The 22,500-nt window shown below is 38.8% G+C and overlaps 1 protein-coding gene across 3 annotated transcripts in view; it reads right to left on the reverse strand.

The window, feature by feature from the left end:
- Positions 1 to 1,063: 1,063 nt before the first annotated feature.
- Positions 1,064 to 22,500, reverse strand: part of LOC106880255 (uncharacterized) — a 26,441-nt gene continuing 5,004 nt past the window's right edge. The window contains exons 1-10 of one of the 3 annotated variants that reach the window (XM_014930121.3): positions 14,341 to 14,479; positions 9,608 to 10,239; positions 8,883 to 9,071; positions 7,896 to 8,003; positions 7,049 to 7,260; positions 5,803 to 6,532; positions 5,189 to 5,311; positions 3,346 to 4,604; positions 2,364 to 2,623; positions 1,064 to 1,694 (exon numbers count right to left, since the gene is read on the reverse strand). In XM_014930121.3, the coding sequence (XP_014785607.2) occupies positions 1,535 to 1,694; positions 2,364 to 2,623; positions 3,346 to 4,604; positions 5,189 to 5,311; positions 5,803 to 6,532; positions 7,049 to 7,260; positions 7,896 to 8,003; positions 8,883 to 9,071; positions 9,608 to 10,223 (3,657 nt within the window). In that variant the 5' untranslated portion in view covers positions 10,224 to 10,239; positions 14,341 to 14,479 and the 3' untranslated portion in view covers positions 1,064 to 1,534. The other 2 variants (XM_014930120.3, XM_089341292.1) reach the window with 2 other exon arrangements.

Below are 22,500 nucleotides of genomic sequence, written 5' to 3' on the forward strand. Positions count from 1 at the left end.
CATACTTCTATATCTATGTGTGTGCTGGTGTGTGTATGTATATATTTATACATGTATATACACAAGTATAAAAGTAGGTATATACATATATATATATATATATATATATATATATGTGTGTGTGTGTGTGTGTGTGTATGTATACACACACATTTATAAATATAGGTATATATATACACATTTATACATACATACATGTATACATAGATATATAAATACATTTATGTATGTATATGTATATTTATGTGTGTGTGTGTGAGAGGTTGGGTTACTTTTAAGCAGTACTGGTAGCATGTAACCCAGTACAACCTGTTGCATGGTCAGGTCATTTACAGCTAAACTGGCAACCCCCACCATGCTTACTTGGTGAGGAGAATGGTTTTTGGACATCCTATAAAATGAAAAACAATGATGAATGGTGACAATGATACCATATTATTCTAAAACCATTTTTACCTTTGGGAAGAGGTGGCCCATATTAACCTGGCCTGTTCAGCATGGTAGACCCAACCAAGAGCTTGTGTCTGACTGGCATAGCTCTCGGGGTCTTTGAGACACATGACCTACCAAACCACAACACATCACACCACAGCAAAGACTGGACCTTATGAGGGATGCCAGCATGGACGACAGGCATTAAACAATGATGAATGATGACAATGATACCATATTATTCTAAAACCAGTGTAGTACCCTTCAAAAAAAGACAGGGTTTATTTCTGTCTTCTTTCAGTAATCCTTCATGTTTTTACTTCAAGTTTTGCTGCATTTTCTTCTCATATTTCATTTTGTCTTCTTTCAGTTATTTTTCTCTATTTTTCAGCATACAAAATTGATGCAGCATATAGTATAAACATTCAAACATCATAGCAATCTTTCTAAATCTTGTTGCATTTCAATGGAATTTTCGGTCCTCCAAAGTCAACTTACCTTTCATTGGCTGCAAATTTAGGCTCGAAAAAATTCGACTGGTATGTCATTTGGTATAATTGGATGCACCCTTAAAAGTAGTGCCCCAGCATGACCACAACCCAGCAAAACAATAAATAAAACAACACATTAATTTTAGGACAAATTATAATTTATTCTGATACCTTTATTCCAATATTCTGGTATTCTTTGAACCAAAGAATTTCATATGTTTCTAACATACTAAACTCATGAATGACAAAACACAGAATGAGGTTGGTGGTGGTGGCGGTAAGTGCAGTGGAGGTGGTGGAGACGGTGGTAATGAGGGGAGGGGGTTGTTGAAGAAAATCAAGGATATAAGACTAGAGATCAGATAAGCTGTCAAGGATCAACTATTTTTTTTAAAAAACTCTCTCTCACATGTGCATCATGTATACACACACACATGCATATTTATACATACATGCATACACCTGAAGACTGTTTCAACAAAGAAAATTGGAATTGTCTTCTTGAATTTTTAAACTTCGACACACACACACATATAGCCCAATATATATGTATACACGCACACACACACACAAAATGAAGTCTGTTTTCAGCTGTCCTCTATGCTACAGCTTCAAGATGAGCAGAGACTTAAGTCACTGTAAGATAAGGCCATGGGTGACTGCATGCTTAATTCAAGTTCCTCTTCCAAAGTCTGGATATCCATATTTGCTGTGACGTCCATCCAGTGAGCGAGGAGTGACGAAGACAGAGGAGATATTTCATATTTTCCACTAGAAAAAAAAAAAAAAAAAGTAAAAAGTAAAAATAATAAGGCAGAATGTTTAGAAATATTTGAGAAAATTCTTAATGCATTGATGAATACACACAAACATAAACGTTATCAGAAATAGCTGCTCCACTCAATGTCAATGGTGAGTTGTCTAGCAGTTTGGTTACTTGGGTTTTGTTAAATTTCTGCCAGATTATCTTATCATCATCATCATCATCATCGTTTAACACCCGCTTTCCAAGCTAGCATGGGTTGGACGATTTGATTGAGGACTGGCGAACCAGATGGCTGCACCAGGCTCCAATCTGATCTGGCAGAGTTTCTACAGCTGGATGCCCTTCCTAGCAGCTGTATATATATATGACAGGCTTCTTTCAGTTTCTGTCTACCAAATCCACTCACAAAGCTTTGGTGGCCCATGGTTACGGTAGAAGACATATAGTAGGACTGAACCTGGAACAATGTGGTTGGGAAGTGAACTCCATACCACACAGCCATGCCTGATGATGATGATACAGTTCACAGGGAAAGGACGAGAGAAAAAGATAACATGGCTGGGTAGTCTGCAAGAGCTGAATCAGGGTGGCACGTTAAGGGTACAGGGTAGAGGTGAATCTCTGTAACAGGTGCTCCTCCTAACGATAATCAGATTTAGGAATTTGTTATTTACCTGTCTGTTTTCTCTGTTAGATTTTCAGCCATAAGAGCATCAAGATCAATATTCAGTCCGACACCATAACCCCCTCCTGTGCCCTTCGGGGTGACAGCCAAAGACAATGGTGCAATTTCCTCCACCTGGTACTTGGACAGTTGCTTGCTAAGTACAGATATAAGATCCGAAGATACGTCTGACTGTTCCGAGACCATGGTGCTGGAATTGGTTGGAGCTTCAATCATTGGTTTGTTGCTGTCTTCATTGATGCAGCTCACCTGTAGAAGAGAAAGAAGAGAAATGATGGGGGCACATTTAGGAGACGCAACTGAGTGATTTTGAGCGACTGGTCTGTGGAACTAATATTTTGTTGTGTGTGTGTGTGTGTGTGTGGTCATCAAAAAATGGTATGCTGGAATAAGCAGCATTGGTTTATATATATATATATATATACACACACATACATATGTAAACATACATCCACATATATACACATACATAGACACACACAGATATATATATTGACATATATAAACATGTACACACACATGTATACACCACAGGCAGACATCTTTACATACATACAGACATACAGACAGAGAGACAGATTGAAAGGAAGGAAGAAGGTAAATGATTAGGTAATATATAAAAAGAAGTGTGTATAATTATGAATGAATCACAATTATAATGGAGAGGGTTGCCAAAAACCCTTACATGTCTAGAAATAGCAGTCAAAACCACTATAATGCCATTATAACCACCCATATTCTTTCTCTTCACAATAAAGTTGATTTATTCATAATAATAGACACTTCTTTTATGAAATTTTTTGATTACATGTTTGGTCATTGATATAGTCATAAATAAATAATTATTAATTGTTTATGATATATCCTTCGTAATGTATTTTTACATTCCTCTTTAATTATATATACATATATATATATATATATATATATATATATATATATATAATATATACATAAGTATATATACATACTTCTATGGTTGGTACACATGGAAACTGGTTGCTATAGTGACTGGGTTGGAATCTTTCGGAATTTGGTAGAATATCATCGAAATTCCTGGTCCGTGATGTGTCAACAGCAGCAGGGGGTGGGGTTGACAATGTAGAATCTGAGGGTGGCAATGGGCCATTTGGATTCACTGATGCTTCGGGGATTTGAACACTCGTTTCATTGGACAGTGGAGCATCGAATGTAACGTCCTTCCATTTGGCCATTGCTAAGAAAGAGTTGGACCCGGTCGTCACCGTGGGGTCGGGCAATGAGATATCAGGGGAAACGAACTGGCTGGGAGACAGCGATGTGTTGTGAGTGGCAGAAGTGTTGTTTGTGATAGATGATATTGAAGTGTAAGTGGGAGATATGGTGGAACTGATGCTGGACACACTCGATGTTCCAGAAAGTGACACAAGAGGCAACGTCGACGGTGGAGAACTGACCATGTCTGTGACTGAACCGGCGCTGTTTGCCGGGCAATGAGGCGGAGAGATCAAAGTGAGGTTGGGTGTCGGCAGTGCAGCTTCCGATGGGAGGGTCTGCACAGCCAAGGGTGTTTGCTGATGATAAGGGACGGGGATAACGGTTGGTAATTGTTGACTACTCTGGAGGTTTAGAAGTCCAAGCAGCTGAAGGTTTTCAATGTTTAGGGTACCGAAATCCTGGGGTACTTCACCCGGTAAAGATGTTTCATTCTGCAGCTGTGAGTTGCGACAGATCAAGCTGTAGATGGGCCTGTTCACATTTTCCTGCTGTGGCTGCTTTGAACTGATGCCGTTTGATACTAACAGGTTATTTTTCACCTGTGCATTCGCTACGGCCGAAGATATGGCAGACTGAACGGCCACAGATGGCGCCACTGCTGCTGCTGACACAGGGTGTGTTAAAGAATAATGGTTGAGGATCGACGGAGCAATCATGACAGTTGAATGTGTCAGTTGCTGCTGCTGTTGCTGTTCTGAAGGGTTCTGAAATCTTTGTAAAGGTTGCTGCTGTTGCTGTGGTTGTGCATGTTGCTGTTGTTGTTGTTGTGAATGTTGTTGTTGTTGTTGTTGTTGTTGCTGCTGTGAGTGATTTTCTTGTTCAGCATGCATCACAGACGAGATGGCACTGTTTCCAACAGAGGGGTTTTGCAGTGCTGTCTTTGGGGCTGCCTTCTGTGTTTGCATGTTTTTCCAGCGTTCCAAGAGTTCCTTGTCAGCATCTGACAGCAAGTCTTCAGCCTCCGCATCTTGAGCTGCGAATCAGATAAAAATAACAAATAAACAAAACAATAACACACACCATAAAAAAAAATCTATGATTAACATTAATGACTTGCTATTTAAGCAATGAGTACATGGATGATTAATAGGTTGGTTGGGTGCTAATGAAGGAGCAAGCACTCCTGAAATATGGCATATGCGCCCATTAACCATTTTTCATCTTTGATCTCATTGTTTGTTTACATCTGGCATCTCAGATACGAAACGGTGTAACAAAATCAGTGCTGGTTATAATTTCTAAAGGAAATCTGCAGGGATAATCTTAACCCCCACTCTTCCTCACAATCCACAAACATGAAAAAACTGCCACCAACAGGTTTTTGTAAAGAGATTTGTTGTTGGTTAAAGATTTTCCAATGGACCAATCATCGATTCACTATAGTTACAAGAGGGAGAGTGATAAGGGAGGTAACTATGTAACCTCAGAGTGACTGATACCACCAGGTATTTTAGTCCCCACAAACGACAGTTTATTAGTTTTTCTCGCTAATTTATGATTTTTGCTGGTGTACATCAGCAACAAATTCACACACACAAAAAACATCCTCTTTGTTACCTTTTTTGTCTTTCATTCGTTTCAAAGCTCTTTCTTTCCTTTTCCGTCGTTTGTCTTCTCGTTCCCTCTGACGTTGGGCTGCAGTTACAGGACGAGGTCGATTGTCATCTTTCACTTCAACATCTGGATTGGGAAAACAATATATTCGTATATATACAATTATATGCATAGATATTAGACAGACAGACAGAAACAGGTGTGCTGTTGCAAAGGAGATACATGGTTATCCAACCTGAGGGAAGTGCAGGTGAAGGAGAGAGAGAGAGAGAGTGGGAGACAGCAGAATAGAGATGGTGGTAAAGTGCTGGGCATACTCACAAGGTACAGGGATCAGAATATAAATGGGATGGTCGAGAAAAGGCAGAGAGAGATATAGATCGTGGCAAGTGCCAGGGCATACCCTTGGGGGTTCGAAGGTCATAATATAAGTAGCAGGATATTGCCAAAGAAGCATGATTAAGGAGTGCAGAGGTGGGGAGGTGAGTGGTGAAAACCTGGGTATAAATACTTATAATATATTGAAAATAGATATAAATATTAAAAACATCAAAAATAGATGTTGTTTTCTTAGGAGATTTAGATATTTCAAAACAGGAAAGAAAGGATTTAGTTACCATTCCGTTTCTTGAGGTTTGAGTTCCGAAGAGCTGCCTTAATCAACTCCCTTGTGTCGGTTGAGATTGTTTGGTGCTCTGGTTTGTCTACCACCGGTTCTTGTTTTTGTTCTTTCGAAGATGCTGCCAGCAGTTGATGGGATGTAGATTCCATTTTAGAATCGGAACTCTTTGCACTGAGCATTTCAATATCGTCCAAGTCATGGCTATTAGGAATGGTCAGCAGGTTCTGTTCCACACGGTCAACGCCACCGTGGACATTCTGCTTCTGGTTAGTCACAGATTCCAGATTGCTAATGGAGGTATTAGTAGTAGTAGTAGTAGTATTACTAGCATGGTTATTATTGTTGCTGTTGTTGGCGGGGGTAGTGGTAGTGGTGGTGGCAGCAACACTAGTGTGTGAGGCGTTGTGTGAAGAATGGTCGGGCAGGAGATGCAAAGGTATTACATCTCGGTCAGGGTTTTGGTTTTGTCGATCCAAGGTAGAGGTCTTGACTCTCTCGCGTAACTGCTTGACGAATGCTTGGAGGGCAGCGCCTTGCTCTGTTACTTCTACAGAGGAACCAAAGTTTGAGGGAACATTTGCAGTTTGGCTCTGAATCGTTTGCGGTTCGCTTGTCTTCGGTGCTGGCCGTAAAACAGGGTTGAAGCTCAATGTTGGATTCTCAGACGCATGATATTCAATAATTTCCTCGTAGATGGCCTTCCGGAACTGTTCTATCGACATATCCTGCAAGAATTAAACCAGAAATCATTTATTTCAGAAAAACTGAAGCATGTCTTTGACAATTCCAGAGCATAGTAAGTTTATTTTCTGTGTGACTTTTGGCCCACCCTGTGCATCCAAAGTTATTTTTTCTACTTTTGGTCTCTCATTTCTTCTTGCCCTAGATCCACAGTTCAAATTCTGCTGAGGTTGGCTCAGCCTTTCCTCCTTTCGGGGTCAATAGAATAAGTAATAATCAAGTACTGGGGTTGATGTAATCAACTTACCCCTCCCATCAAAGACATTAAAAATAAAAATCATCAAATTTATCCCAAACACAATTGCTTTTGTAAAACCCCAAAATTTTGTCCATCTTGCACATATTGGGTCCGGATGAATGGCTGACTTTGACTAATGGAAGCCCTAAAGTCGCTATACTGAGGGAAAAGATGGGATGAACATAGGTCTGCTCAATCAGGGTTGAGCTAGGACTAAACAACAACAAAAAGACACCCACAGCAACAAAAACAAATAACTTACCTGCTTCTCAAAATCAAAATTGAAGGCAGGAACGCAGATAGGTTCATCATCAGGATCATGGTAAATTGATAAATAAGGATGTCGTAAGGCCTGTTCGACTGTAAATCGGTCAGAAGGGACCAAAACCAGCAACTTGCTAAGAAGATCAAGGGCCTTGCGGCTAGCTTTGGGGTACAGAGTTGACCATGGAACTGGTTTCTTGTTTCCAAGTTCTGTGAAGAATGACAAGAGAGACACATTAGAATGGTGTGTGTGTGTGTATGTGTGTAACTGTGTATGTGTGTTTCTGTAACTTGGTGTGTGTGTATTTAGGAAATACTGTGTATGTGTGTGTTTATATAACTCTACATGCATGTGTGTGTGTATCTGTGTATAATGGTGTGTATATGTATTTCTCTAACTTGGTGTGTGTGTTTATGAAATAGTGTGTATGTGTATGTACGTGTGTGTCTATGTGTGCAAATGTGGCTTGTATATGAAGTGCAGGTGTGCCTGTATGGTTAACGAGCTTGTTTCCTAACGATTTGGTTTTTGGCTCAGTCCCAATACGTGGCACCTTTGGCAAGTGTCTTCTGCTATAACCCTGAGCCAACCAAAGCCTCGTGAAAGGATTTGGAGACGGAAATTCGGTAATGTTAACATTAGTGACAGAAATTATATTGGTAATGATGTTAGTGATGGTGATGATGATGATGACGGTTATAGTAACAATGACGTCAGTGTTGCAATATTGAAGCTGGGGATGAAATAAAAAACACCACACAAACACACACACACACACACATTTCCCAGACACAAACACACAAAAAAGATTAAATCGAAACGAGAAAAGTAATGTCCAACTAACGTATAAGGAATTTCTTGATCAAATCTGATTGGCAGGCTGAGAGGAACTTCTCCGATGGTGAACCGAGGATTTCAATGATTAACTGAGCTTGTTTGATGTAATCCTTTCCTGCAACGCAAGAGGATACAAAAGAGAATTTTAGAGCACGAAAGCGAGTAGAACAACAACAACAATTGCAATGGTTAGAAAGCTTGCTGGAATGTTTTTGCAGTTAGCAACAGCTCCCGGTCTGATTAGGTCTAATGGTCTCGAACATTCTGACACATACACATTGAAATGTGTGTGTGTGTTACACAGGCTTATCTATCTATCTATCTATCTATCCAATTGTAAATACTAATGATGGCAAAGCAAGTCTGGAATGAGAGCCGTCAAATACTTCTTCCCCTTTCATTGCGTTGCATTAAAGCATGACCTGGAATCTCGCTCACAGCGACATTCTCTCCAGAATTAGAGAAAGGTCGATCGAAGAATTAACAATCTGTTCTCATAGGGTAACTGATACGTTAATGGAACTGTTCAAAGACAAATTGGTGTACAATACCCCATGAGAGAAAGAAGACGGTGGCGGGGACAAAAAAAAAAAAAAATGCCCCAAACTGCCAAGTTTCTTACCGCTACCGTGACGATATACACAGTTATCTCCCGTGCTCACTATAGTTGCAAGGAGTTGTCTCCCTTCCACTAATCTAGCAATTTAAAGAATCTCCTTTCATTCCTTTGCGGCGTTATTTGTTCGAATGGAAAATATTACCGGTTTTAGAGGTGAAAGGGCCCGGTTTAAAAACGGTTCTATAAAGGCTGCATTGACTGGAGGGGCAATTTATTTTCAAGCTTTCACCAACCGTAATTATAATATGGATCCCCGTTGAGAACCACTGCTTTAAACGGACGTTTAAGTTGATCAAATAAAAAGAAAGCACATTAGACAACAGGTTGAGACATGACAGAAAAAGAAAAAGAAAAAAAAAACACGCGAAGATTTACCAGGAAATAAGTGTTTTCGGCCAAGCATTTCTGCAAAAATGCAACCAACAGACCACATATCCATAGCACTACCATATTCCAGGAGAGAGAACATAATTTCTGGAGCTCGGTACCAGCGAGTTGCTACGTAGTGGGTTAAGAAGTTGTTGGTGCCATCAAATAGGGAGGAGTGGATCCCACGGGCCATACCTGTGAAGAGAAGATGGTTAGCTGTTATAGTTACGAGGTAGAGAGAGGGGGGAGAGGAGAATGAGAGACAAAAAATGAGATAAGGTGTGAAGAAAAAAAAAACGGAGAGTAGGAGAAAGAGGCAAAGAAAAAGTCAGAAAGATAAGATGTGAAAAAAACGAAGAGAAGATGTGAGAGAGAGAGAGAGAGAGAGACAAAGAAAAGTCAGAAAGATAAGGTGTGAAAGAACGAAGAGAAGACGAGAGAGACAAAGAAAAAGAAAGATAAGGTGTGAAAGAACGAAGAGAAGATGTGTGTGTGTGAGAGAGAGAGAGAGAGAGAGAAAGAAAGAAAAAGTCAAAAAGATAAGGTATGAAAGAACGAAAAGATGAGAGAGACAAAGAAAAAGTCAGAATGATAAGGTGTAAAAAAAAAAAAAACGAAGAGAAAGCAGAGAGAGACAAAGAAAAAGAAAGATAAGGTGTGAATGCAACATTCTAACTGCTTGACCGTGCACCTTCACAACAAAGCAGATGACAACAAAAATGGTATCTTACCAAAATCCCCAATCCTCAGGTGGCAGTTTTCTCGTACAAGCAGGTTGTTGGGTTTTAAATCTCGGTGGACCACGTTAGCAGAATGGATGTACTTGAGGCCGCGGAGAATCTGGTATAAGAAGTATCGGATGTGTTCTTCGGTCAGCGGTTGTTTTGAGTAGATGATCTGACGCAGGTCGCTCTCCATGAGATCGAGCACGACATAGATGTCTCGGAAGTCAACGGGGCCCTCTTTCGGTTTCAGAATGTCTCGTATCGAGATGATATTGTCGTGTTTAAAGTGTTTCAGAATCTTGATCTCCCGAAAAGTCCGCTTTGTCACAACCCAGTGATCGAAGACGTTCGGTATTTTTTTGATGGCTACTTTGTCCCCGGTCCGACTCTGTACGGCCGAACACACGACCCCGTATGCTCCGATGCCGATTTTCTCTACGGCAGAGTAGCCGGTGCCTTCCAAATCGAACTTAACGTCGAAGCTGCGTTTTTTGAGGAAAGACAAATTCTTGAGAATGTTGCTCTGTGTTTTGGCCATGTGACTTTTACTCTGTGTCATATTGTTGCTGTTGTTGTTGTTGTTGTTGTTGTGGCTGTCACTATTGTTGTTATTGTTCTGCATTGTGTCAACTGGAATGCTGTTAATAGAAAACAAAACAAAACTAATAATAATTAAGCGCCAAGAAGAAAGACAATAATTTATTTAATCATTAATTTATCAAACTAGGTGTGTCCAAAGAATACATTAATCTATTTATCTGCACCAGACTTCTGTAACTGTTTTGGCTGGATTTTTACAGCTGGATGCCCTTCCTAACATGGACACACACACACATATATATATACACACACACACATATATATATATATATGTACATACATATATATACCCATACACACACGCGCAAACATACGCACGCTTGCACAGATATACACTCACATAGTGCAACACACAGCTGTTCTCAACAGTCCAGAATACATGCTAAAAATACCTGTGCCTATATGTTGTCTTGCTCCTTCTCTCTCCCCACTCCCCACGCCACCTCCCGACCCAGACACACTCATATGAATATCATTCTCTCTTAACACAGACACCATTCAGAAAATCTTGAATAGACGTCTACCTCTATACACGATCTACCACCATTTTCTAAAATTTTTATAAAGGTCTCTTTCTATATGTAAATGTGCAGACACAATAATAAACTTCCCCTCTCTCTCTCCCCACACACACACAAATCCACAGACACCTTTCAAAAAGACTTATACAGAGGTAGGGTGTACTTGTGTCTACATAAGAATGCTAGTGGCCAGATAGAAATGCTACTTACTTATCAGATGAGAATGCTAACAGTTAGAAGGGAATGTTTAGGACCAGATAGGAAAGCTATTGGCCAGACAGGAAAGCTATTGGTCAAACAGGAAGCTATTGGCCAGACAGGAAAGCTATTGGTCAAACAGGAAAGCTATTGGCCACACAGGAAAGCTATTGGTCAAACAGGAAAGCTATTGGCCAGACAGGAAAGCTATTGGTCAAACAGGAAAGCTATTGACCAGACAGGAAAGCTATTGGCCAGACAGGAAAGCTATTGGTCAAACAGGAAAGCTATTGGTCAAACAGGAAAGCTATTGGCCAGACAGGAATGCTACCTATGGTCAGAACGTTTAGCATTCCCATCTGGGAATGTTACTTTCAGTAGAATAGAACAGAATAAAACAAACAGGCATCATAGCAAGGCGAGATTTATATGAAGGTTTTGATTTCCCATATTCAGTTCTGTGAAACCAGAGTTAAGTAAACGTAAGCGGCTGTAATTAAAAGCTCCTTGGAGTTTCAGAAGAATTTTAATACACTACAGCTCAGGAAAAAAACAAAAGCAAAAAACAAAACAAACAATAACAAAGTATGAAACAGATTCAGAACAGATGGTTAACTGGTTGACATGAGGAGGAGAAAAATTCTCCACGAGATATTACGATAACATGCTCTATACATAACATAAATAGAGTTGGGTGTTTCTGATATACCACTTGACTTTATGGGTTGTTGTTGTTGTTGTTGTTGTTGTTGTTATTGTTATTGTTGTTGGTACAGGATATTGCTCTCATTTTTACTGCAGATTTTACTCTGTGTGTGAGTGTGCGTGCGTGTGTGTCTGTCTGGCTGTATACTGGGCGATTGGTTCCTTCCTGCTTAATTTTTAATTACTTTCTGTAGCAACGGTGTGTGTGTCTTTGTGTGCATATAAATAAACAAATATAGAAATATGTGTGTATACACACTCATGTATATATGTATGCGTGTATATAAATACACACACACACACACACACACACACACACACAGGAAAAAGACAAAAAACAACAACGTGAGGACGTGATACAGATTGTGTTACTAGACGCTCGGGAAAGGAAAGAGAGAGAGTATGACGTTTCGAGCGGAGCTCTTCGTCGGAAACAAGGAAAGTCCAAAGAAGGGAAAAACGGAGGAAGAAAAAATCGCCACCGATGTCCACGAGGTTACATTACGTATATGTGTGTGTCTCTGTATCCGTGTTTGTCCCCCCCCCCCTCTCCATCACATTCCTTCCTTCCCTCCTTCCTATCCCTTGACCGTGTGGTCATCGGGGCATTCAATAACGACACTGCAACCAGATTTTCGCCACATCTCTCAGCCTTCTGTTGCCCTCTACGAGTTGACAAAACTGAGCCCCTGTCCAGTCTTTAACCCTTTAGCATTCAAATTAGGAATACTATGCTTTTTTTTTTTAATGGGTGCGTAAAAAAAAATCATCCATTACTCTCTTTGAGTGGGTGGTGTTAGGAAGGGCATCCGGCCATAGAAACCATGCCAAAGCAGACTGGAACCTTTTAAAAGTCTGATACTTATTACATCAGTTTCTTTTTGCCAAACTGCTAAGTTACAGGGACATAAACAAACCAAGACCAGGTGTCAAGTGGTGGTGGGACACACAGACGCGCGCGCGCGCGACAGTTTCCATCTACCAAATCCACTCACAAAGCTTTAGTCAGTCTGGGGCTATAGTAGAAGGCACTTGCCCAAGGTGCCACAAAGTGGGACTGAACCCAGTTCCGTGGGATTGGGAAGCCAAACTTCTTACCATTCTTCCACACCTGTGCCTATAATATTTCGCCCCCACCCCTAACAAAAAAAAAAAATATATATATACACCCCAGGCCTTCAAGCAGGCTAGCCACATGCTAGAAATAACAGCCAAATCTACTCACATTTCTGCAAAGATTTCTTTCAGAGTAATTGAAATTTTGAAAATGCGATTTTTGAAATTTTTTTTTTCCAGAATCGGATCCTCCATAACCAAAAACGTGGGATTCCGTAAAAAAAAATCAATATATATATATATATATATATATATATATATATATATATATCCATTTTAACGAAAGTAATGACGGAGAAATCGGATCTTGTGAATTTTCCGAAAGACCTTTCCCCACCCCCACCAGGGTCGTTAGCGCAATTTTTTTTTTTTTTTATCATATTCGTTTTCTACATACTTGTTAACACCCAGGAGGCTGGTTTATTTATTTATTTTGTTCACGGGTGAAGATTTTACCGCTGCAGCATGGCCGCAGCCCAATCATTGACAGTGAAGGATATAAGAGCCAGTTGCCTTTGTGTTCTTGGAAGAATGAGTTATGACGAAAGACGGGTAAGAGAATCAGATACGACTGGGAATATATTAACGGATTATTTATTTCAAGCAGGAAGGACTTCCTTGATGCAAAAAGTTCGCAAAGAAGTTAGTTTTGACCTGGGAAAGAAGAAAACTTTGACATTTTGTTTTCAAATTTTGGCACAAAGCTAGTAAGTTTGGTGGATGGGGTAAACCGAAAGGAGGTAAGTCGGCCCCGGAGGAACATGAACTCTGGACGTAAAGACGGACGAAATTCTGCTAAGCGTTTAGCCCGGCTTCCTGACAGTTCTATCACCTCGCTGCCTTCACAGACACATACATATCCAACAAACGTCCGCGAAAGAAAGACCAGTATAAAGAAACAAACGTTAGCTAACTATGGAAGAATGAGGTTGCTGTGGTACTCAATGACTTTTCATGTCTCAATAACTTATCGAGACTTTGATCCGTAAAGATGGCCCATCAAAAAAAAATATAGATATATATAAATAATACGTAACTAATATACATATAATAATCGTCGTCGTCATAATATATATACTTAATATGCCTGCATAACTTATATATATATATACATAATGTATGTATGACTAATTTACATAAATGATATACATAAGTAACACCTAAATAAGCATAATTTATGAACAATAAAAAGACATTCAGAAGCAGTATGCATATGGTATATATATATATATATATATGTACATATGGTATATATTATATATATATAATTCAGTTTTCGTTTTTTTTACTCGAATATATCAGAAAAGTTCGTTTCAAAACAGAAGTAACTGTTTTTTTTCTTTCCTGAAGTTAAAAACTTTCACTCTACACCCAAAAAGTTAATATTTTTTTCTGCTAGATCGTTTTAAACTCGAGAATTGTGTTAATACTTCTTTTTTTACTTACCGATCTGTAAACTATTACTAAATCCGTGTAGTCCAGGAACAATAAAGTAACTAATTGCCAATAAATAATCAATGTAAGGTTTCTATTAAATCACTTAGGAGTCAAAAAAAAAAAACACATTCTCTCCACTCAACAAACTTGGATTGTATTTACCTCGAGTGGCTGAAGTTTGCTTCACTTCAAGGTTTCGGACGAGAAAACCTCAGTTGAATCGTACACACAAACACACTTTCTCCTTCTCTCTCTCCCTCTCTCTCTCCCTTCACTCTCTATCTCACTCTTTTGCTGTTTCATTTGTCACTTCCTTTTTTTTCTTTCATTCTTTCACCTTCTTTCTTATTCCTCCCTCTCTCTTTTTCTTTTACTCTATTTTTCTCTCCCCACTTTCTTTCTTTCTCTCTTTCTCCTAATATCTCTCTTTCTCTCTTTATTTTTTTCTCTTTCTTTCTCACTCACACACACACCATTTTCTATATCCATGTCCATTATTCAGCAATCTTTATTTCTTTATTTCTGCCTCTCTTTTTCCCTGTCTATCTAAGTTTACATTGCCTCTATCTAGCTTTTACTTTCTTTCTGTATCTGCTCTTCTCTCTCTCTCCCTCTCCCCCTCTCTCTACCTATCTATCTATCTATCTCCATTTATCAATATAATTTTCCTTTTTCCTATCTCTCATACATACGCACACTCACATACATGTATAGAGTCAACAGATGAAATCAGAGATGCTGAATATTCTTTCCTACTCTAGGGGCACAAGGCCTGAAATTTTGGGGGAGGGAGCCAGTCGATTAGATCGACCCCAGTACGCAACTGGTACTTAATTTATCGACCTCAACCACATTCGGATGGTGCTTTTTACAAGCCACCGGCATGGGGAGCCAGTCAGGTGGCATTGGCATATATATATATATATATATATATATATATATATATATATATATATATATATATATATATATATATATATATATATATATATATATATATGTATGTATGTATGTATGTATGTATGTATATATATATATATATACAAATAGATAGATAGATAGATAGATAGATAGATAGATAGATAGATAGATAGGTAGATAGATAGATGGAAAGACAGATAGTCAAATAGATAGATATATTTGTATTCACTCTTATACAATATAATAATAATACAAAAAAATAAAGTGATTAATATTAATCAGCAGACCATTATCATTTTCTTTTGTTTGTTATTCTTCATTTATTTGTTTATTTGAGATAACCAGCTCACACCAGTTTATTTATTCACCTTTGAATCAATTATGTTTACTCAAAAACAACCAAACATACATTAATAAAGCGCAGACTGAAGACACGTGGCTTTCTGTCCCTTTCAAATCCTCTGTCACAGCAAACAGTTGAAAATGAATATCGTCTGTCTTTGAATTTCACCAACTCATCGTAATAGTTATATGTGTTATGTATGTGAATATTTATACTACAATAGGTACAACAACAATAACAACAACAATAATAATGATTTCAAATTTTGGGTCAAGACTTGTGGTTTCGAAAGGTATTGCTCCTTCTCCCATACACAGCACAAATTTAACGAGCAGCTTTGGTGGACTTAACATCTCGATTGACATCTCATATGCGCAGGAGTGGCTGTGTGGTAAGTAGCTTGCTTACCAACCACATGGTTCCGGGTTCAGTCCGAGTGCGTGGCACCTTGGGCAAGTGTCTTCTACTATAGCCTCGGGCCGACCAAAGCCTTGTGAGTGGATTTGGTAGACGTAAACTGAAAGAAGCCCGTCGTATATATGTATATATATATATATATATATATATATATATATATGTATATATATATATATATGTATATATATATATATATGTATATATATATATATATGTATATATATATATATATGTATATATATATATATATATGTATGTATGTATGTATGTATGTATGTATGTATGTGTGTGTGTGTGTGTGTGTGTGTATATATATATATATATATATATAGTAAAAAAATATATGTATATATGAAGACCCTCCTTTGGTCATGAATGACCATGGGTTTGCATCTAGAGAGTTCCCCTCCAAGGCAAAAGTCTGGGCAAGATTGTTTATGGAAGACCAGAAATCACCCATGCTTACCAGCCTCCCCTCTCCACACCACTGACGTTATTCAAGGGAAAAGCAAAAGGGGCCGATACAGCTTGGCACCAATAACATTGCAACTCATTTCTACAGCTGAGTGAACTGGAGCAATGTGGAATAAAGTGTCTTGCTCAAGAACACAACACACAGACCGGTCTGGGCAAACGAGGGCACATGGCTTAGTGGTTAGAGTGTCAGGCTCACGATCATGAGGTGGTAGGGTTGTGGTGGTGAAGATAAGGATGATGATGAAGATGGCGTTGGGGATGATGATGAAGTCGATGATGGTGATGGTGATGAAAAAGATAACAAAAATGATGATGATGATGATGATGATGATGACAATGATGAAGATGATGAATATGTGTGGATGTATATCTACATATAGCTACTCAGCAGTATCCATATTACATGTGTATGGATACATTAAGTCTGTGTGTCCCTCTTTGCACGTCAGTCTGTCTCTATCAAATTCAGGTTCGTCTACACTTGATCCTTGTCACTTTTTTTCTATTAGACTCTGCACCACTGGTGTCTACACACACACACACATTCATATATGTACATACACATATATTTTTATATATATATATATATATATGTACATACACATATACATATATATATTTATATATATATATATATATATATGTACATACACATATACATATATACATATTTATATTACATATATAATATGATATATATATATATATATATATATATATTATACACACATACACATAACTATACATACACATACACAGACACATATTTGTGTGTATAAATTAATGTATGCTTAATTGACTGTGTAGATCCCTATTTAGATAGTAGGTGTGTCTCTATATTCTTAATTGTATACACACGCACGCACACACGTACACACACACACACATAGACAGACACACACATACATACATAAACACATACATACATCTATGTAAGTGTGTATACATTGCTATCTCCCTTGGGACCTCAAGCCCTGTTGGAATCGTAGGGGTGCCAAAATCATATCATATTTAACAAATCTTGGGCATTTTAAAGCCTACTGGCTCCATCCCCTTCTGTTTTTGCACTCAAATGCACGACATATACACACACAAATACACACATATATATAGAGAGAGAGGGGGATAGAGAAAGAGAGACAGACAGACAGAATGTATATATATATATCATCGTCGGCGAGCTGGCAGAAACGTTAACATGCCGAGGCGAAATCATCATCATTGTTTAACGTCTGCTTTCCATGCTAGCATGTGTTGGACGATTTGACTGAGGACTGGTGAAACCAGATTGCTACACCAGGCTCCAATCTGATTTGGCAGAGTTTCTACAGCTGGATGCCCTTCCTAACGCCAACCACTCAGAGAGTGTAGTGGGTGCTTTTACGTGCCACCGGCATGAAGGCCAGTCAAGCGGTACTGGCAACGGCCACGCTCGAAATGGTGTATTTTACGTGCCACCTGCACAGTCCGAACAAAGAAAAAAGAAATTATGAGGATATATATGGCTGTCAATGAGCGACATGTGAGAGAACAACATTGATAGAATACTTTTCATTGTGCATCACACGATGACTTTGCAAAAACATTACTTTATGTATTTCCTTTGGAACTGTAGAAACAAAGAATGGCAAAAAAGAAAGCGAGGTAAAAAGTTGAAGGCCATTTTAACGTTTTCAAAGAAGAAACATTCAGTCGTGTTTATGTTGTCACACAAAAGAGAGGAGAACTGTTTTATTTAAGAATTTTATAGCTATGATGTTCAATAAAGTATTTTTTTCCTTTCTCATTGTGCATCGACATTTTCAACTTGGAGTGGTTGTGACCCGACGGGTCATGAGGGGTACATCTAGGATCATCATCATCATCATCATCGTTTAACGTCCGCTTTCCATGCTAGCATGGGTTGGACGATTTGACTGAGGACTGGTGAATAGAGAGGGGGATAGAGAAAGAGAGACAGACAGACAGAATGTATATATATATATCATCGTCGGCGAGCTGGCAGAAACGTTAACATGCCGAGGCGAAATCATCATCATTGTTTAACGTCTGCTTTCCATGCTAGCATGTGTTGGACGATTTGACTGAGGACTGGTGAAACCAGATTGCTACACCAGGCTCCAATCTGATTTGGCAGAGTTTCTACAGCTGGATGCCCTTCCTAACGCCAACCACTCAGAGAGTGTAGTGGGTGCTTTTACGTGCCACCGGCATGAAGGCCAGTCAAGCGGTACTGGCAACGGCCACGCTCGAAATGGTGTATTTTACGTGCCACCTGCACAGTCCGAACAAAGAAAAAAGAAATTATGAGGATATATATGGCTGTCAATGAGCGACATGTGAGAGAACAACATTGATAGAATACTTTTCATTGTGCATCACACGATGACTTTGCAAAAACATTACTTTATGTATTTCCTTTGGAACTGTAGAAACAAAGAATGGCAAAAAAGAAAGCGAGGTAAAAAGTTGAAGGCCATTTTAACGTTTTCAAAGAAGAAACATTCAGTCGTGTTTATGTTGTCACACAAAAGAGAGGAGAACTGTTTTATTTAAGAATTTTATAGCTATGATGTTCAATAAAGTATTTTTTTCCTTTCTCATTGTGCATCGACATTTTCAACTTGGAGTGGTTGTGACCCGACGGGTCATGAGGGGTACATCTAGGATCATCATCATCATCATCATCGTTTAACGTCCGCTTTCCATGCTAGCATGGGTTGGACGATTTGACTGAGGACTGGTGAAACCGGATGGCAACACCAGGCTCCAGTCTGATTTGGCAGAGTTTCTACAGCTGGATGCCCTTCCTAACGCCAACCACTCAGAGAGTGTAGTGGGTGCTTTTACGTGTCACCCGCACGAAAACGGCCACGCTCGAAATGGTGTCTTTTATGTGCCACCCGCACAAGCCAGTCCAGGGGCACTGGCAACGATCTCGCTCGAAAATCCTACAGGAGCCAGTCAGGCGGTACTGGCAACGGCCACGCTCAAAATGGTGCATCTCATGTGCCACCCGCACAAGAACCAGTCCAGGGGCACTGGCAACGATCTTACTTGGCTTGCCGGGTCTTCTCACGCACAGCCCATTTCCAAAGGTCTCGGTCCGTAGTCATCGCCTCGATATATATATATATATATATATATATATATCATAATAAATATAAGGGATTAGCAATTGAGTTGCTTCTCCAACATACTGAAAATTCAGAAACAGCAGTCAAAGTTCTTTGACTGCTGTTTCTGAATTTTCAGTATGTTGGAGAAGCAACTCAATTGCTAATCCCTTATATTTATGATGATAAATGGTCTTACCGATAAAGGTTTATTTCATACTGAACTACTTGGCAAAATTGTTAATTGTTAATTCTATTATTAATTGACGATTCCCTGCCCTCATTTCTTGTATATATATATATATATATAGGCATGGATGTGGCTGTATGTTAAGAAGCTTGCTTCCCAACCACATGGTCCTATTGAGTGGCATCTTGGGCAAATGTCTTCTACTATAGCCTCGGACTGACCAAAGCCTCGTGAGTGGAATTGGTAGATGGAAAATGAAAGAAGCTTGTCGTATATAAATATACATATGTGTGTATTTGTGTGTCTATATTTGTCCCCCCCCCCCACTCACCTGATAACCGATGTTGGTAACTTAGCAGTTTGGCAAAAGAGACCGATAGAATAAGTTGTGTGCTTATAAAAAATAAGTCCTGGGGTTGATTTGTTCAACTAAAGGCAGTTCTCCAGATGACTGAAACACATGAAAAAATAAAAGAGTAAAAGAATATATATATATATATATATATATATATATATATATATATATATATACGATATACGATGGGCTTCTTTCAGTTTCCGTCTACCAAATCCCCTCACAAGGCTTTGGTTGGCCCAAGACTGCATCCGGAACCATGTGGTTGAGAAGCAAGCTTTTTACCACACAGCCACTCCTGTGCCTAAGTCCATATATACACACTCACACACACACACAAACACATATGTATGCCTTTCTGTGTCTGGTTGTATATTTCTAGAACACACCTCACTTTCTCTATCTTCATTTGTAAATATGTACACATGCAATGTTTGTATGTGTTGTTTATATTGGAGCGAAATAGATATATATATGTGTATAAACAGACAGGTACATGTAAACAGAACACGCACACACACACACAATGTTTAGACAAAGTAATATTGAAATTGGTTGCACAGTGGACAGAAAACAGCAGTGGGTGTGTTAAGTAAAGCTGGTATGTAAAGGATGGGGGCTGGTGGTGCAGTTGGCCTAACTGTTGAACAGAAAGGAATAATCAACACACACACATACGTATATACATGGACATGTGTATGCAGACACATGTACATACATTTACCTATGCACACATACATACATACACACAAATGGAGACGTACATGTATATACACATACGCACACACACATACATATATACAGACACATACACACAACTGGAAAAGTACATGCATATACATGTACATACATATACAGACATGCATGTACAGAATTGTATACACACAAACACACAGATAGGAATGTACATGCATACATACATACATACATGCATTCATACATATGTACAAATATACACATTTAAATATATATAGCATGTCTAGATATGCAGCTATACCTATGAGAATACATACATAAAGCAAAACATACAAATCTGCACATATACATACGTACATACATACGTACATACATACATACATACATACATACACACAAATGCGAAAGTATATGCATACACACACACGTATGCACACATACATACACACATATATACACATGTACATACACATGGAAATGGGTATGCATACACACATACATATACAAATGTAGACACAAAACAGGATGTACATGCATACACTACATTAAGGGTACACGTGTCTGTGGTGTGCTCAGCCACTTGCAAGTTAATTTCACGAGCAGGCTGTTCCGTTGATCGGATCAACTGGAACCCTCGACGTCGTAACCGACGGAGTGCCATGAATTAAATATATATGGATGTGTGTCATCATTCAATTTTACCTCAAGATTTCTTGCTAGTAGAGGAAGAGCCAGTGTCTAACCTAGATCCAAGGCTCCTTCATTGAAATTTCAACATCAACTACAAGGTATTCTTGAATGTATGCATATATACTTGCAGATTAGTATGTCTTCTCATGCATATAGTTGCATATTTGAGCTATCTTAAGACATAAGCACACTGGGCATTTTTCCTGAGGATCTCACATGTCTGTTGTGCTTGGCTGTCAATAAATAAATACTATAGGGCCCAGTGCATCAATTTGCCCAGGGGTCTATAAAGCTTTTGAGATTGCCCTGGCCCAAAGATGAGAGCCAGTCTTCAGGATGAAATCCTAACTATGCTAATAATGTGATTTCCCCAGGTGAGATCCTTGGTGACAACAGGGCCCAGCATTTGGAGCAGTCGTGAAGGAGGGCTTTAGCTGAGTGTTAGTCCTGTTTGGTTAGGGTGGAGTATGAAGTGGAAGGGTGGTGTCCTAAAATTTGCTGAATTAGTTGTCAATGAGTCACTGTGTAAATATAGGGAAATGTAATGATTACTGGCCTGGGAAAATACAATTGTTTAGAAGTGAAATAGTTGAGCGAAATTAGGTAAAAATGTTTAGGCTACAAGACATGAGAAACAATGACTAAGTGGGTGGTGGAGTATTTAATGTGGGGTGACTTTATTATTGAAAGTTAAGCGAGAAACGTATATAGGTGGTGAGTAAAATATATGACTAGACTGTAATTAAGACGATGACAACAAGAGTAGTAGCAGCAGCAGCAGTAATAATAATAATAATAATAATAATAATAATAATGTAAAGTACTGTCAAACAGTACAACCCACCCCCCACCCGGTTGACACAATATCTTCAATCAACAACTTCATGATATTGTATACTGTGCCATGTCTATAATAATGATAATAATAATAATAATAATAATAATAATAATGATCCTTTCTAGTGGAAGCACAAGGCCTCAAATTTGGGTGAAGAGATTAAGTTGATTGCATTGACCCCAGTGCATAACTGGTACTTAATTTATTGACCTCGAAAGGATGAAAAGCAAAGTCGACCCTGGCGGCATTTGAACTCAGAGCATGGAGACGGACGAAATA

The sequence above is a fragment of the Octopus bimaculoides genome, chromosome 24 (assembly GCF_046866305.1).
Source record: "Octopus bimaculoides isolate indiv1 chromosome 24, ASM4686630v1, whole genome shotgun sequence".
NCBI lineage: Eukaryota > Metazoa > Mollusca > Cephalopoda > Octopoda > Octopodidae > Octopus > Octopus bimaculoides.